The 17,091-nt window shown below is 40.1% G+C and overlaps 7 protein-coding genes across 7 annotated transcripts; 1 reads left to right on the top strand and 6 right to left on the bottom strand.

Annotated features, from left to right (window-relative positions):
* Positions 1-199: 199 nt before the first annotated feature.
* SAMD00019534_069240 (hypothetical protein) lies at positions 200-3,533 on the bottom strand (the record flags this gene model as incomplete). The annotated part of the gene is made up of 5 exons (XM_012898036.1): positions 200-794; positions 885-1,061; positions 1,137-2,041; positions 2,121-3,330; positions 3,415-3,533. The coding sequence occupies 5 exons, from the start codon at positions 3,531-3,533 to the stop codon at positions 200-202; spliced, it is 3,006 nt and encodes a 1,001-aa protein (XP_012753490.1).
* Positions 3,534-5,252: 1,719 nt separating this feature from the next.
* SAMD00019534_069230 (hypothetical protein) lies at positions 5,253-5,524 on the bottom strand (the record flags this gene model as incomplete). Its single annotated transcript, XM_012898035.1, has 2 exons — positions 5,253-5,437; positions 5,515-5,524. The coding sequence occupies 2 exons, from the start codon at positions 5,522-5,524 to the stop codon at positions 5,253-5,255; spliced, it is 195 nt and encodes a 64-aa protein (XP_012753489.1).
* A 568-nt stretch (positions 5,525-6,092) lies between these two features.
* On the bottom strand, positions 6,093-7,567 carry SAMD00019534_069220 (hypothetical protein; the record flags this gene model as incomplete). The annotated part of the gene is made up of 3 exons (XM_012898034.1): positions 6,093-6,359; positions 6,437-7,314; positions 7,399-7,567. Coding segments are annotated over 3 exons (1,314 nt in total), but the record flags the coding sequence as incomplete, so codon positions are not given.
* A 2,287-nt stretch (positions 7,568-9,854) lies between these two features.
* On the bottom strand, positions 9,855-10,532 carry SAMD00019534_069210 (hypothetical protein; the record flags this gene model as incomplete). The annotated part of the gene is made up of 2 exons (XM_012898033.1): positions 9,855-10,385; positions 10,464-10,532. 2 exons carry the CDS (start codon positions 10,530-10,532, stop codon positions 9,855-9,857), a joined length of 600 nt encoding a protein of 199 aa, XP_012753487.1.
* A 59-nt stretch (positions 10,533-10,591) lies between these two features.
* SAMD00019534_069200 (hypothetical protein) lies at positions 10,592-11,885 on the bottom strand (the record flags this gene model as incomplete). The annotated part of the gene is made up of 2 exons (XM_012898032.1): positions 10,592-11,295; positions 11,378-11,885. The coding sequence occupies 2 exons, from the start codon at positions 11,883-11,885 to the stop codon at positions 10,592-10,594; spliced, it is 1,212 nt and encodes a 403-aa protein (XP_012753486.1).
* Positions 11,886-13,898: 2,013 nt separating this feature from the next.
* Positions 13,899-14,504, top strand: SAMD00019534_069190 (hypothetical protein; the record flags this gene model as incomplete). Its single annotated transcript, XM_012898031.1, has 2 exons — positions 13,899-14,135; positions 14,202-14,504. The coding sequence occupies 2 exons, from the start codon at positions 13,899-13,901 to the stop codon at positions 14,502-14,504; spliced, it is 540 nt and encodes a 179-aa protein (XP_012753485.1).
* Positions 14,505-15,051: 547 nt separating this feature from the next.
* On the bottom strand, positions 15,052-16,876 carry SAMD00019534_069180 (hypothetical protein; the record flags this gene model as incomplete). Its single annotated transcript, XM_012898030.1, has 2 exons — positions 15,052-15,989; positions 16,066-16,876. The coding sequence occupies 2 exons, from the start codon at positions 16,874-16,876 to the stop codon at positions 15,052-15,054; spliced, it is 1,749 nt and encodes a 582-aa protein (XP_012753484.1).
* Between the last annotated feature and the right edge of the window lie 215 nt (positions 16,877-17,091).

Below are 17,091 nucleotides of genomic sequence, written 5' to 3'. Positions count from 1 at the left end.
ATTTTGATCAATTCACTCATTGACTTTCCAAGGGACGAAGCCGATTGGTTGTCTCAGAGTTGGTCAACTTACCAAGATTTATAAGTTATGTGTGATCACGAACAAATTATTCGTAGATGTCGTTACGAGTGATCATGATCATACTTGTGTGGAACAAACTACAGGAACAACAACATTTATGTAATGTTGAATGATAAACTTAAAATCTTTCAAAGAATTCAGTCTTCCTCTTCCTTAGTATGTCTGATGCATCAATGGCACTGTCGTCTTCATCATCGTCTTCGTCTTCGTTTGAGGAACTGTCGTCGCCGTCCAGACTGGCGTCGCGAATCTTGGGCGTCAGAGGACCCTTCTCGTTGGTGTTCTCCAGGTTCTTCCAGTCGACCGTGGCAAAGAATGGATGGTTCTTGAGGTCGGCAACGCCACCACTGCCACAGCCCAGTCGACTGTCAACGTCTACGACCACCAGCTTCTGGATGAGGTCCTTGGCATCTGGATCAAAGTTGGCCGGTATCTTGCGCTCCACATTGCACTCGCGCACCAACTTGAATATGTCATTGTGTTGATCGGCGATAAATGGTGGTACACCAACCAGCATCTCGTAGATCAGGATGCCAAGCGACCACCAGTCCACCGACTTTCCATGACCATGTCCTGACAATATCTCTGGGGCAATGTACTCTGGTGTTCCACACATGCTCTTTGTATCGTCAATGATCTTCTTTGCGAATCCAAAGTCTGTCAACTTTATATGACCATCCAAGTCAATAAGTAAGTTCTCTGGTTTTAAGTCTCTGAAGATTGTAATAACATGTTGTGTTAGTGGATCAGCAGTGTCATCTTCATCATCTCATCTTCATCGTCATCTCACAATCATTACATACCTATATATAATACCTTCACCATGAAGGTACTCAAGTGCCAACACAATCTCTGCAGCATAACATCTTGTTGCCTTTAGGGAAAGACTCCTACATGATCGAATGTGATCAAATAGTTCACCTCCAGGTATGTACTCTTGTAAGAAGTATAATGACTTTTTGTCCTTGTACGTTGAGAACCTAAGTAGGAGTGTAATGCGTTAGGTTAGTATGATTGATTGATTTGGATTCAGATTCGGATATACATCAACTTACAACTTTACAATGAACCTATGATCGATTGAAAGTAGTACCTCTTTCTCACTGCATACATGTGCCTCTTGTCGCAATCGAATGATCTTGTTCTGATTGAGTATCTTCATGCAGAACAACCTCTTGGTTTGAAGATGTTGACAGAGACGTACTTTGGCGAATGAGCCACAGCCCAGTAGGTTCAACATCTTAAAGTCGGACAGCTTGGTGTTCCTAAAGTCAACGTAGGCGTTGCGAATCTCGGGGAAGTTGAGAGTCCACAGCACCGACGTTGCGTTCTTGTCCTTCTTCTTCTTGGGCTGGTGCTGCTGCTGTTGCTGTTGCTGTTGTTGCTGGTGCTGCTGTTGCTGTTGGATCTGAGCCTGGTGGGAGAGTTGTTGCTGCATCTGTGAGATCTGTTGAAGTGCCAGCTGCAGTTGACTATTATGTTGTTGCTGTTGTTGTTGTTGCTGTTGTATTTGTTGTTGCAATTGTTGTTGATGCTGCTGTTGCTGCTGTTGTTGATGTTGTTGCTGTTGTTGTAATTGGTGTTGTTGGTAGATGATGTGAGGCGGAGGTACCTGTGTGTCCATTGGTTGTGGCTGTTGTGGTGGTGGTGGAGGTGGAGATGAATGCTGCTGTTGTTGTTGTTGTTGTTGTTGCTGCTGTTGCTGTTGCTGTTGCTGTGGTTGTTGTGGACCTGGCAACATTGGAAGTTGGTGATATGGTGGCAAGATCGTTTGGTATGGTGGGTAGATTGGTAGACGTTGCTGTGCACTGGTAGTCATCTGATTGTCTGGTGTCAATAGGTTATGTGTGACCAGACATGATCCAAGTGATCCATTCAACTTCTCGATGATATCCTGCGCTGCCTTTAGGTAACTCGAGCGAAGTAATAGTCGTGATCCATCGCTAGATGTTTCCATAAACTAATATAGATTGAGATAAAGAGAGTGTTTGGTGAGTCTTCAATGACTGATTGATGGTGGACGGGATAGAGATAGTTACATCAGAGAGAACAGATAGTTGTTTGAGCAACTGAGTAGTAGAGACATAGATATAGTTGATGATTACTGGATGCAATGATATAGAGTCCATCTCATTCTGTGACAGTGCTGGTGCTGGTGCTGCTGGTGCTGCCGTTGATAGTTGGTGCTGTTGACTACTGCCACCTCCATTGACATTACTACTACCACTAATGCTACTGTTGCTACCAATGCCACTGCCACTTGTACTATTGCTACTGCTACTACCTATGTTGCTATTGCTGTCATAGACTCCAATACTACCATTGGCTAGCATAGGTCTGGCAATATTGACTCCATTGGTGCTGCTTCCATTACTACTGCTGCTACCGCTGCTACTGCTACTGCCACTGCTGTTACTGCTGTTGATATTGTTACTATCATTTACAATGCTGTTGTATGCTCCAACCATTGGTTTGGATACTGCCGGCGGTGAGACCTGTTGTTGCTGCTGCGGCTGCGGCATCATCTGCTGTTGGTGATGATGTGGTCCAGCTGTGCTGCCCAACAGGCCAAAGTGATTCGTACCAATTGGATCGAATGAGGGCGGGTGCAACTTGCTATGTGCCATGCCATTGTTGTTGCTCCCATTGCAGTTGACGACGTTGTTGGTATTGTTTCCATGAATGCCATCGATGCTAGAAGTATTTGGATTGGTGATACAATTGTTGTTTAAATCTGATGAAGATGATGTTGTTGTTGTTGGTGGTGATGATGACGATGTAGTTGTTGTTGTAGTCATCATTGTTGACGTTGGTTCATTATGTACAGTCTGTGGTGGAGTGATTCTCCGACTCTTGGACGGGGAATTTGAGGCGAGTTGTTGTTGTTGTAGTGGCCTAAGAGGATTTTGGTGTGGATGTGTCTGTGACACTAGGCTAGGATGGATACCAAATGGTGCCAATGGGGTGGCAACCGATCCACTCAGTGCCTTAATGCCAGAGTCCATATTACCAAAGTATGTATGGTGATTCCATTGTTGTTGTTGTTGTTGTTGTTGTTGAAGTTGTTGATGCTGCTGTTGTTGCTGCTGCTGCTGTTGAATTTGTTGTTGTAGATGATGTTGTTGTTGATGATTCATTGGTTGTAAATGTGGAAGAGACGGTGGTGGAGGTCCACCATTGCTATTGCTATATGACATGAATTCTGTAATCTGTAATGGATTTGTGATATATTGTTGTCTCACCTGGCATCTAAATGAAGATAACGATGATGACGATGACGATTAGAAAAATGATCAATTCATTCACCTTTGTTGTATCTTCCACTCAACTTACCCTATTCGTCTAAGTGGAGAGTTTAAAGCTAAGTCGTCAGAGTATGGACAGGGTTCCTTTCGCTTTAAGAGATGGTGATCGGCAGGAGCAGATGGCAATGGATCGACGATATGTTCCATAATAATTGGTTGGACCGCGGGAGCGTTTGGATGGGATGGTTGGGGATAGATACAGTTGATTGGCGGTTGGTCAATCAATCCCTTCTGGGTCGTCGTCACCTTGATATTATTATTACTGTTGCTATTGCTCTGTATGATTCTATCGATTATCTATTGATTGATTGATTGATTGCTGTATGTTTTGTCGATGCTACCGCTCTGAGACTAAGACTGGTAACTGATTGTTGAGTGACTTGATTGATAGGTCAAACATCAATTGCAACAACAACAATAGGTCGACTTTTGTCTTGTTGAAGTGAATGACTGGAACTGACTGACTGGAACTGACTGACTGACTGACTGACTGTCTAATGCTACTGTTGCTTCTTCTGATGAGCTCAGTAGTTGTAGTACTACTCCAAGAGTGAGTTGTGATGCGATTGGATGTGATGTGAAGTGAAGTGGTGAGTGTGTCAATGTTGAATGAATGAATGAATGGTGATAGGGATAGAGTGGTTGGTAGAGATAGAGAGATAGTGAGTTGTTGAGTTGTTTGTTTGAGAGACAACCAAGCACACACAAAAGGAGAGTGATAGAGAGTGAATGAGTGAATGAGTGAAAATAAAGTGTTAAATTGTGTGTGTATGTGGACCTGAAAGAAAGAAAGTGAACTGTGAGGTGGGGGTGAGTGTTTGTTTGGATTGGATGTAGGAAGGTGTGTGTTTGTTGGTTTGGATGAGAATGTGTGTTCGATGGAAGTCAGACAGCAAGAGGGTTAGGGTTAACACACAATCAAGCAACAAGCTAGGTCGAACACTAACTATTTGATCGATTGATTGATTGATTGATTGTTTGATTGGCTGGACTGACGGATGGATGGTTTGTCGTTCTGATAGTAGTAGAGTTTGGTTTGGTGTATGGGGTATGAATGTTACGATGTTGTATGTCACTATTATTATTATTGACAAGTGTCAAGTCCTTTTTTATGTAGTTTGTTATTATTGCCTCAAATTACAATACAAATACTAATACTAATATTAATATTTATACTACTTTGATAATACTCTCTAATCAAACATACTAGGGGTCTAGTATATGTTATCGTAGAATTCAAAAAATAAGATAAATGTTCTATTCAAAATGATGACGATTGTACCATGTCATTATGACCCTATAACTAATAATAATGTACATCCTCTTATATTACATTATAACACATAATATAATATCAAATCATTTTTGGAAGGTATAGGATAGCTTGGTAGGGTACTTTTGCAAAGGTCCTTTTTTTTCATTCAAACATAATACCGAACTTGAAACCGACCAATCATTAGTTTCCAGATCCAGAAGGATAAAATTTCTACAGCATGCCGTGTTTGTCTTTGCAGGACATTGGAGTGTGTACCCAATCGTGCTATCCAACCTAACCATATTCATTTGTTGGACGGGTAGTTACTCATGAAAGGTGTCCAATGGAAATCCAACAGACACTAGGATATATTGATATTTGTACCCTTAATAATATATATAAATATTATTGTTAAGTATTATTTTTGTTTTATTGATATTCAAAGATTTAAAAGTTATCTTCTCCTATAGAATATAAATGAATGTTATTAAGATCATTGATGTTGGATGGATGGTATTGATAGTTGAATGAATAAGAGACATGGCTATGTACAGCTAGCTAAATCATGATCAGTTAAGGTGACATTTGGAACCACAGATGCTGCAGAAGACTTAGATGCAAATCCAGAGGTTGGTAACCTTGACAATTCCAAGGATATCAAGACATGGAATACTGACAGTGAGCAGGTTGCATGTCAACTTGTCAGAGCCCTGGTCCACAGAGGTACCACTGGTGATGTTAAATTGACCGTTGGACTTGGAAGTAAGGTTGACGGAGCCAATTGATTTGAGGTTCTCTGGTGTTATATTGAGTGAATAAGGTTAGATTTGGATATTTATAATACATCCAAGTTAAATAGATATTAATACATACTGATGAGCATTGTTTGTTTAGATTGATTGTTAGTAATGATACTTATTTAGTAATGTAGTGATACTTGATTGATGTCCTTTCAAATCCCAACAGGGTATTGTATTTATACTTGATGGATACATTGATAATAATATATCTTGTTGTTGGGAGTTTTACATCTATATTTGATTGTTCCAGGAGGAGATAATAATGGGCTGCTGACGTCTGTTCTGTGAAGTAAACTGTGATTAATGGGTATACCCAGCCTACTATTGTATTACTATTTAGAGTGTTATATCATCCTACTCCTTGATTGATCATAATTAGGGTTTAAATTAATTGCCATCACTCAATCATTCCTGACATCAGCAACCACAACACCCCCTCATCCACAAACATAATTGATTGATTGATTGATCAGACGAGTGTTTGTGTGCGTGCGTGTGTCGTATCATTTCTACATTGTAGTTGACGTCTTCATTGCCTGGATATATCGGTATACTTATGATTGTTTAGTTTACTCTTGCATATGACTATAATGTAATGTTGATGAGACCGAATGATGACGGGGTCATACGACATATAAATTTAACATGTTAAACAAGTGCTAGTGCATGTGTGACAGAGGCAGCAATATGTTTGATGGGTTGACCAATCGCAGAGAGACTATCCAGTACAACTGGTTGATTGTATACACATCGTTTGTCCAACGCCAATTGGAAGTCGTAGTTTGATCCCCAACCATAGTACTTCTGTCCATCGGTAGCAATGGCGTATTGATGTCCAGTCCAGAACTTTGTTATGCCCGCAGGTAATGTACTAATGTGATTCAACTGTCCAAACAATGATTCCGATCCAACTCCAAGCTGTTGTGAGTGATTGAGTGAGTTAGTCAGTATCCTCCATCACACACGTCAATCATTAACATATCCAATCACATTACCTGTCCATGATCATTTGAACCAATAGAGTACATTGCACCAGACTTTGTGAGTATGTATGATGAGAAACTACCACATCCAATTTGAATGATTGGATCACCATGTAGTCGGGAGATGTCTAGCTCATGGACTGAAGAGAAGCATCCCTTCTCCATGCCCTTCTCCACCGGTTGGCATTGACCCTCTTGATTGCGACCCCAAACCAACACTCGATTGTCTTGAGTTAGGGCCATTGAATGAAAGTAGCCTGAACTGATGTCGACCACTGGTGGACGGTCCTGTAGCAGTGCATGTCTTATACGCTTTGGTGTACGCTCATTAAACTCATTGTCGTGACCTAGTTCGTTAAAGATTGCCGAGCCAAATGTGTAGAGTTGACCATCGTTGGACAATGCGACTGTGAAGGTCGAGCCGCACGACAAGCGCTGTACGCCAGTCTTTTGAAGCCTCGTGTTTAGGTAGGGGTTGTACAAGAGACGGGCATAGGTCGGTGAGCCGAGCTGCCCGCTGTTGGCACTGCCCCACAGATAAACATTGCCATCGTCCAGTAGACATGCGCTGTGAAAGGTGCCCGATGTCAACTGTTTCACTGAGCGGCCCACCAAGTTGGGTGGCTTGAATGACTCGCAATCATTACTCAACGGTACAATGTTCTCTAGTACCGGTATCTTTCCATTGCCAATGATCAGTTGACCATAAGAGTTATCTCCACATCCTAATAGTTGTATCTGTTGTTGTGATTGAATAGTACTTGTCGGTGTAGCTGCTGCTGCAAACATTGTAAATGTTGTTCCACAACTAATATGAGTGACATCATGTTGTATCAGTTCTCTAACAAATGTAGGCTTGTTCAGTTGATTGACACCCATTCCATGTCCTACTATGTAATTGATTGATAGAGAGTAAGTGAGTAAGTAAGTGATTGAACAGTACATCATGTTGTGATCTTCAATCTGACAAGTACATTTGCCGTTTGATCCTGATCCCCATGAGTAGACCTTGCCAGTTGTAGTTGTAGTGTAGTATCTACTGCTGCTGTTGATGAGTGATCTTAGCAATGGTGAGCGACCACCAACAAAACAACTACTACTACTACTAATAGTTAATCGTGTCTGTTGCATCAACATCATCATTGAATTTGAAGTGATCAACTTGATTGGTCTCAACTTCAACCACACTTTAATTCTTTGATGTTCCCAAGGTTCACAGTGAACTCTTGCCTCAACTCGGGATGAAGCCTGATTTGATTTAACGATGGTTGTTTAATTAAACCAAAACAAAATAAATATCATTCATTGTTCAAATAATAATAAGATAAATAATAGAAGATAAATATTTATTAGTAATTAGATGGATTCATTCGATATATTGAATAGACATAATAAATTAATTGTAAGATCAAAAACCGATCAAGAATGTTGTTCAAGTTTAGTACAGATAATAATCAAGGTATGTTATTATGATTAAATAATGATAATAATAATAATACCAAATAATAATTCCAACATTACCTTACCAATACTAATATAGTTGAATTGATTGGAAAGTCTAACCCAGTGGAATGTTCTTTCCAATGGCATACTCCAATATCAATGAGTTTAAAGACGGATAGTAATCATATATTGGAGTTGAACCAACCTTCATATGTTTGTTATGCCAATCCAACATTGGAGGTGTTCATGGGAGATGACACTGAGGAACCTGGCCGAAAGATAGGACAAGTAGTCAATATATTCACACGGTGGACTCCATCATATAAAGTGTACAATGATGAAGATGAAGAGATATTTAGGATTCTGGGATCGGATGATCTATTTGAAAGAGAAGAGTCTCTTCAACTTTGGACTGTTAGATCAATTATCAAGACAGAGGATGGTGATAACGTAGTTGGTCCAGAGGTAGGATCCATTTTCAAAGATATGTCATTCATTGAAATGATCAATCACAAAAAAGTATACACTGGCCAGAAGACAATAATCACCTTTCCAACTGATACAACACCAAAGAAGAATGCACTATTGATTGCCTCTATGATACTTATTGATCATATAGTATATGGTACATAGAGATAATAATAATAATAATATTTATTTTAACTACTTTGTCGGTTCGTAAAGCAATGGACACTATCTATTTGTGGGGTACGTCGTCTAGTTGATTGATTGATTATGATTACGTAATATATAATGATAATGTCAGTTTAAGTGCCATCAAAGAATAGGTCCATTCCTTCTCACACACTTCAATCACTCAATCACTCAATCACAATCAGTGGAATATTTCTTACCTTTTATGGTAATAATTGAATGAAAGTGTGAACACATATAATTATTATTATTATTATTATTATTGTCGTCATATATATATTCCAATACCCACCAACTTCATCACTTTAACACATACACTCACCCAATTCGTATTTCGTAATCTTGATCACAAGTGTGTATGTGTTGATTGGACACACACATACAATGGGTTGATCACACAATCACACTCACTTCTATTTATACATTTCATTCAAATCTCGATTAGTAGTGATCATTATCATATGTTCATAGCCAATAATGGACTAGGCATCGTCTACAATCATTAAAGAGTGAGTGTGATAATGATGATGATGGAGTAACTCAAACACTCCATCATCATGATCAACATATACAATCACACTTCTTCCTCATTCATCCCATTCTCACTCTTTCATTCTCTCAGTCCTACCGTTGTGACATCGCATTATTTCCCCACCTACCATGATGACAATGACAGTATCGATCGACATGAAGCTATGATGATTGGATGGTGCAAGTACAACTTGTTTGCTTGTTGTGGATCGCGTGTCGTGTCGACAACAGCCACTTACTCACTGACTGATTGATTGATGGATTGACTGACTAGCAATGATCATTGAATGAAATGGATAAGGGTAGTTGATCAACTTCCATCATGTCCCATTGTTCATTGCAATTCCGAGTACAATCAAAATTACTATACTATTTAATTAATATCACTTTCAATTAAATTATTATTTATTATTATTTTTTATTTATTATTAATTATTATTTATATTCAATAAAATAATTATTTATTTATGGAAATGGATGGAATTGGATCATTTTCTGGAAGACCAATGTATGAAATGACGAATATGGAATTCAAAGTTGGTCGCATGTTGTATGAGGAGGATGACATGGAAAAGTACAAGAGGAGACAGATTAGATTGTTAAAGAATAGACAATCGGCAGCACAGTCAAGAAATAGAAAGAAGGAATATATATCAACTTTGGAAGAGAAGTCCCAAGAGCTTGAATTGGTCACCCAAGAGTTGAGACAATATGTCCAACAGTTGGCAACGAATCATCAACAATCAATCAATCATATCAACAAATTAGATAACAAATTACATTCATTATTACATCAAAATGATCAATTACAACAAAGAATAGATGATATCATACAACAATCAACTTCATCACCATCATCACAGTCATCATCACAGTTACCATCACCATCAACTCCATCATGTACCACTACTACTTCCACTACAACTACAACTGATACAACACCATTGGTTGTTGTTGTCGACGACGATAACAACAACAACAACAAGGAATGTGAACAAGTGTTCAACAACTCGTCCAATAGTCGACTGAACTCCAATGCTATGCTTGGAGGCATGTTGGCCAAACAAAGTCTGAGCCTGTCCACGCCAAATGTCCACTTGACACCACCATCATACTTGACAAGAGCAAGGTCCTCGTCATGGTTCAGCACATCATCCTCAATCTCTGAGTTTGGAGAATGTGGTAGTCTACTTAACCAGGATGCACTTGCCTTCTCTGCCGACTCTTCACCAATGCTTCCATCTCTGCTCCAGATGACCAAAGATATATCTCCATCCCTATCACCTGCAGGTAGTGGTGGTGGTAGTACGACTACCACGACTACCAAGAGTAGCTGGTAATTGATTGATTGATCAAATTGATTGATCAAGTTGATTGAATAAATATACTTATATTATTATACTATTATTACTGATGATGTTGTTGCTGCTTGTTGTTGCTTGTTGCTTGCTGCTGCTGGTCGTGCCGAATAACGGCTCATTAACAGTTGATCATCTGTCCATGATTGGGGGACAGACCTGCGAATTATCCATCCTAGGGTCAACGAGTAACCATTGGATTGATATAGTCCTCATCCACAATGTAGATGTTTAGATTGAGTACATACTCCTCTTCTTGCTGCTGAAGTTGAAAATCTTTTTGTTTGACTGGTCGAGTGATTGGTGGAGGTACTTGAGTGTGGATGTCGTTCCAGTTGATACTCTTGAAGAATGGATGTGACTTGATCTCTTCGATGGTTGGTCGACGGAATGGATCCAGGGTGAGCAGACGATCGATGAGATCCTGTGCGTCTGGATCAAAGTCGGGCGGGAACACCATCTCACGACTCATGATGAGTTGGAAGGTGTAATAGTCGCTCAGACCCTTGAATGGCAGCTTGCCCGTTATGAGTTGGAAGAGCAGACAGCCATACGACCAGATGTCTGCCTGTCTACCGGCCTTCTTGTCGACCAGCAACTCGGGACAGACATACTCGGCGGTGCCGCAGAACGATGCCGACAAGCTGTGTGGATCCGGACCCAATTGCTTGGCCGTGCCAAAGTCACACAGTCGTATATGATAGTTTGTGGATAGCAGTACATTCTCTGGTTTGAGATCCCTGTGGACTATGCCGCGGCTATGTAAATACTCCACGGCCACCAAGACCTCTGCCGCATAGAACTGTACAATAGGCAATGGGAAGCATACTGCCTCCCTAAGCAACTCCAAAAGATCACCATTCTCACAGTACTCCAACATAATGACTGTATGTAGTTGGATGATTGATTTGGTGATGGTCAGTGAATGAGTGTCAATCAAAGGTCAGTCAGCCCCATGGATACGTACATAGATTGGTATCATCTTGGAAGGTGTAATAGAGCTTAACGATGAAGGGATGGTCCAATGACTCGAGTATTGTCTTCTCGGCAAAGGCATACTTGGCCTTCTTCTCTTTGGCCAACAGGTGTTTACTCATTACCTTGGCGGCGAAGCGCATACCGCTCAGCTTATCAATGACCAGTTTAACCTTGCCATAAGAGCCTCTTCCTATTGTCTTTATAAAGTCAAACTCTTTCTTTGTACGCTTTGGTTGATTGTTGTTGTTGTTGTTGTCATTGTTGTTTACTTGTTGCAGATCACTTTGATTCAATACCTCTGGGTCTATCAATGTTGTGTTTGTTGTCGTTGTTGGTGTTGGTCCGACGTGAACTTGGTCAACTGCACAAGTTGATGATGCATTGGCAACATTGAGTTGTTGTCCCTCATGTTGCTGTTGATGTTGTTGATGTTGTTGATGTTGTTGAGATGACATGTCATTGTTGTGATCATCGTCATCTTCGTCATTCGTGCTCATTCTACAAGGGGTATCACAAGCATGCACATATCGATGCCTTGACACTCACTACCATCGTCTCTGTCCTATCGTGTCACCTTTGTATAATGATCGATACGATACGATACAATATGATATGAACTCGAGCTTATATTATGTATTTGAATTGATTGAAAGTGATGTGATAGCATTGTATGAGTGTGCAGTTATTTGCGTGTGAACATCATTCACAATTTAATTTAATTATTCCCTCGATGTTATGATCTTGTGAATTCACAAGATAGATACACACAATAACAATATTATTATCCTTCGATACCTAGACAGTTATTCCAAGAGTCTTGGTAATATGTTCAATCAATTCCAACCCATCTCTCTCCCACACATCACCACTAGAGAGTGACATCAGAGTTGATGGATACACCCTCGACTCACACTACCCCAACAAGATGTGGAGGACCAAACCTATCCAATCCGATCAATTATAATAACAATTGATAGGAATCATCTTATTAAGATCGATAAACACCAATCAACGAATGAATGATTGAGTTTGAGCCAAAGTACACTTATACCTCTTCGGCAGAATTGATGATCAATCAACTAAGATGATCGATTATTGAAGAGAAATATGACTCCAAGTTTGTCTATATTAATAAGTCAATAATACTCTTCACTATTTCATAATAAACGATCAAAGATTAACTCTTAATCTCAATAATATAAATATCTCCAATCAATCAAACAAACAATTAACCAAAAATGTTAATTAGTAGGTAGTAGTAGTTTCAGATGTGTCCTCAATTCTATAATATACTAACAATTATGTTGGTGTAATATAGATAATATTAAATCACTTTTAATTGGAACATCAAACATTGTAAATCAATCACAATCCAATAACTCTGTATTATTGAATGAAAATAACATAACAAAATCTAACCAAACTAATAATAATATATCATCTTTTGATGCTATGCATCTATTCAAAGTGAGAATTGATGGTACAATCAATATTCCATGGTAATAATTAATAAACTCACTCTACCCTTGCCCTTGCCCTCAATTTGAATTTTGGCGCTTTTTCTTTCAAACATTGACCAAGTTAAGTTATATATAACTTCATTGTATATTTGTAATACATGTAATAATAACCAATAGATTGATTCAAACAACGAAGATGAATATTGATCAATTGAATGGATATTTGAAGGACACTTCATGGAGATCATTCACAATCAACAATGAGTTATACTTTATCAAAGCAAAGTTTGATACAGATACAAATGAGTATGCCCTAATCATTACAGACATGTTGATGATATGGTTCAAACATAGTAATCAATCACAAATACAAAAGGATAAGTCTGTATGTATTGTACATCAAAAGACATCACATCATGCTCACTCACTCAATCAATCAATCATGTTCCAAAGAGATATAATCCACATCTAGATACAAGTTGTGAGAAGATTGTATCGATATTGGAAAAGAGAATGACTCAACAAAAGATGGATGATACTACTTATAGTATTGATGTTGATTCATACTATGTGGCCAGACTCACATTGACCTCAAAGATATCATTCTATACATTTCAATGGACATTTGTCTGTGATCCAATGGAGAAGGACACCATTCTAAACGTCGAGTCAAGGCGAGCACATTCAATATTCATTCGTGATAATCTATTAATGCCATTACTATTCGTCTGCCAGACGACTACGACTATGGCCACGACTTTGGTTGCAGACACCAAGCCCACCGCCAATGGACGTTCACACACACAGATGATGCCCAATCATCATCAACAATATCAACAAGCACAATCAAAGCCTGCAATACCATCTGTACAACTTAATAACAAGCAAGGTACAACTAATGGAAGACCGATAAAGATTCAAAAGAGGGATCATCAAACACAAACAACACAGACACAACAACTGGCCGCTCTTAATCAATCACATAATGACTCATTGGTATCAGTTGACTTTAGTTCAAGATCATTCGATTTTGTATCCAATGATGACACAATGCGTATATTCACTGCATACTATGATCATCGTCATAGTGGACCATCCTCGTCCGCACTTGTACTTCCTGCGCCACTCACTTCCCAAGACACCAACCATGGCCTACGTCAATCATACAACACGACACTTAGTGATACTAGTAGTAACAACACCAGCTTGGCGTTAGTACTAGATGGAGGTGATAATGATGACAACAACAGTAGTCAAGGAGGCTCATTGCAACTATTCTATGAAGAGGTATGGTCTCAATCCATTCCATTTGGAACTATTCCAATCACAATCCACTAACAACAACAACTCCAGACACCAAAGAAACAGTATAGTGGAATAAGAGACAAGTCCAATAATAACAAGACACTGTCTTCCATACCATTCATGTTGGACACTTGCTCCACTACACTATCAAATCAACAATCCAATCTGACTTGGAACACCAACACTACAATGCTAACCTATGACAGTGGATTGAGTGTTGATCAATGTGCATTGGCATCATCTTCATCATCAATCACTGAGAGTGAAGAACTTAGACGACGTGAGGAGATCGAAGAGAAGCTACAAACATCCAAGAACAAAGTGAAAAGGAAGCGTTCTGGATTCATATGATTGATTGGTCACTAGTGCACTCACTCAATCAATTTCTCAAAGTGACCAAAGTCTTGTGTGACTCATGAACAGTCACAACTTATTCTGAAGACTGAACAGCCAACACAAACATATATTAGCAATATGTAGTAATCAATCAATCAATCAATAACAACATGTCCGATAATAATAATAATAATAATAATACGACGACTACAACAACGCCAACATTGGTAACATTTGTGACGTTGACAAAAGCAAAGCTACAGATACTTGTATATCCTTATGAGACGGTATGGCGCGTAAAGGTTAGGATTGAAGAGCAGCTAGGAATACCAGCCAATGACATAAGAATGATTGATCATGGCAAAGGTCTAATGGACGATGAGCCCATCTCCAAGTTTAGCAATCTCATTCACCTGGTGTTCCGATTGGCTCCAGCGCCAACGTCAACGACAACATATTATCTACCATCAACAACGAAGCTTTACACAGCTTGATTAAACAAAGAGACAGGTCTTATTGTACAAACATACCTCCTTGGTTGGTTGGTTGGTTGGTTTATTCGCTAGCTTGGCTTGTGCCTCGATGGCATCTCCTTGGCAGAGGCTGACCTTTGTGGTCGCGATACTTGTTGAAAAGAGAATGGTATTGGCTTCATGGACTTGTTGCTCTTGATCGATGATGACAATGATGTCAGTATACTAGAGGCTGATGATGGTGATGGTTGTTGAGGTGATAACTTTGGACTCGATGTCTCTATTGTTGGTGGAGTTGTAGATGTTGTAGAAGTAGTAGAAGTAGTTGATGTTGTCGATGTTTGTGGAGCTGTTGTATTAGTTGTTGTTGTTGTTGGTGGAGAGGTAGTTGTTGGTGATGTTGCAGGTGGAGCAGAAGGAGCAGGAGGAGCAGGAGGTTTAGATGCCCTCCTTGTTATCGCAGCTGGTGAACTTGTTGGTACAACAATAGGTGATTGTTGCTGTCGTTGTTGTGATGGTATTGTTGATGATGTAAGGGATGATGATGATCGCGTTATTGGAGAACCTATCAATGGGCCACCAGAATAAGGTGATGGCTTCTTGTAGGTGGTAATGGAAGGTTGTGGTGCTGGTGCTGGTGACGGTGATGGTGATGGTCTAACTATCTGTTGTTGTTGTTGTTTGATTGGATTGAGTTCCAAGGCCGGCATTGATGATGGCCCTGGTTTAAGCTGATGTTGTTGTTGATGATGTATAGGTGCCGCCAAAGATAATCTAGAAGCTTGAAGAGCAGCAGCATTCTCCCTCCTGGTCTGCTCCAACTGTTGTTGTATCAGTGACTTGAGCTGCTTCTTCTTTGGCATCTTGCCATTGATGAACAGATGATTCTGTTGTCTAATGATTTCAAAGTGATCGGCACAGAGGTCTGGCACCTGTGTCTTTATGATTGGATAGCCACATAACGATCCATTGTGAAGTTGATAAGAGCATCGAGAGAATAGCTTTTGATTGGGATCATGAAGTATATCTACAAGGTTGGAGTAGGTGTCAGAGGTACATGGAGGAGAGATGAGGTGGCGGGCGGGCAGGCGGGCTACACTTACGTGCATAACAAAACCTTGATAATGGCAATGGCATTGCATTACATGTTGGTTGTTGACAACTCTTGATTGATTGTGTTGTTGATGTCGTTGTAGTTGTTGTAGTTGTAGATGTTGTAGATGTTGTAGTAGTTGATGGATGATTGATATCATTCTCAACAGTGTGAATATAGTGCCTACGCATTATCCTCATGCGCTCAGTTAATCGATGATGTTGCTTCTTGTAGAGTAGTATCAGTCTGGCGATGAACACACGACGTCGTTGTATCAACTCCTCGTCAGACAGTGCCGTTGCCTGTGACAAGTAAAAGTCCTCGTCAAAGTCGTCGCAGAGATGCCAATCTTCATTGTTGTTGCCAAATGTGTCGTCCAATGGATGTGGCAAAAGTCCATTCAGTTCCCTTTGAATCGACTCCAACTCATTCTCATTCAAGTAGTAGTGTGGGACGACCTTGTCTTGCGCCGGCTCTTGCTGTGACGGCACAGTGGCCACCACTCCATCAGTAGTATCAGTGTTGACAACAGAGGAAGTGATTGATTGATCCATTGATTGTGATTGAGTACCAGGCAGAGCCAAAGGTTGTGCCAGAGGTTGTGCAACTTGTTGTTGTTGTTTCTTCTTCTCCTTGGGATGATGCTTGCGATAGTCATCATAGTAGTTGCCCTTGTTGACTCCATGCTTGGCTAGGATGGTAAGCAACCTCTTGGCCTGTGGAGCCTTTGACGATGAGCTCTCCTCCAACGTTCTCTTCTTTTTGTAGTTGAGAGGCCACGATGTGCTTGTGCGTGGAGCAGTAGCGAGGCGTTTGCTCATCGATTGGGATGGGCACCGTGCATCGCTTCATCGACTTGGAGCTGACAAAGTCACATTGGGCAAATGGTGCCGAAGGGTCTTCCAATATATGTTTGAGGCAGTACTTCCTCCCCTCTATCGGTCTCTTTGAGCAGACCTTCTTTATAGATGAACAAGTCATTCTAAGTATACGACGTTTAGGTTGTTGTTGTTGTTGTGATTGTGATTGTTTGTTA

Source organism: Acytostelium subglobosum, assembly GCF_000787575.1.
Source record: "Acytostelium subglobosum LB1 DNA, scaffold: scaffold13, whole genome shotgun sequence".
Classification (NCBI taxonomy): Eukaryota; Evosea; class Eumycetozoa; order Acytosteliales; family Acytosteliaceae; genus Acytostelium; species Acytostelium subglobosum.
Note: the sequence above shows the minus strand (reverse complement) of the source record. Positions and strands in the feature narration are given on the sequence as shown.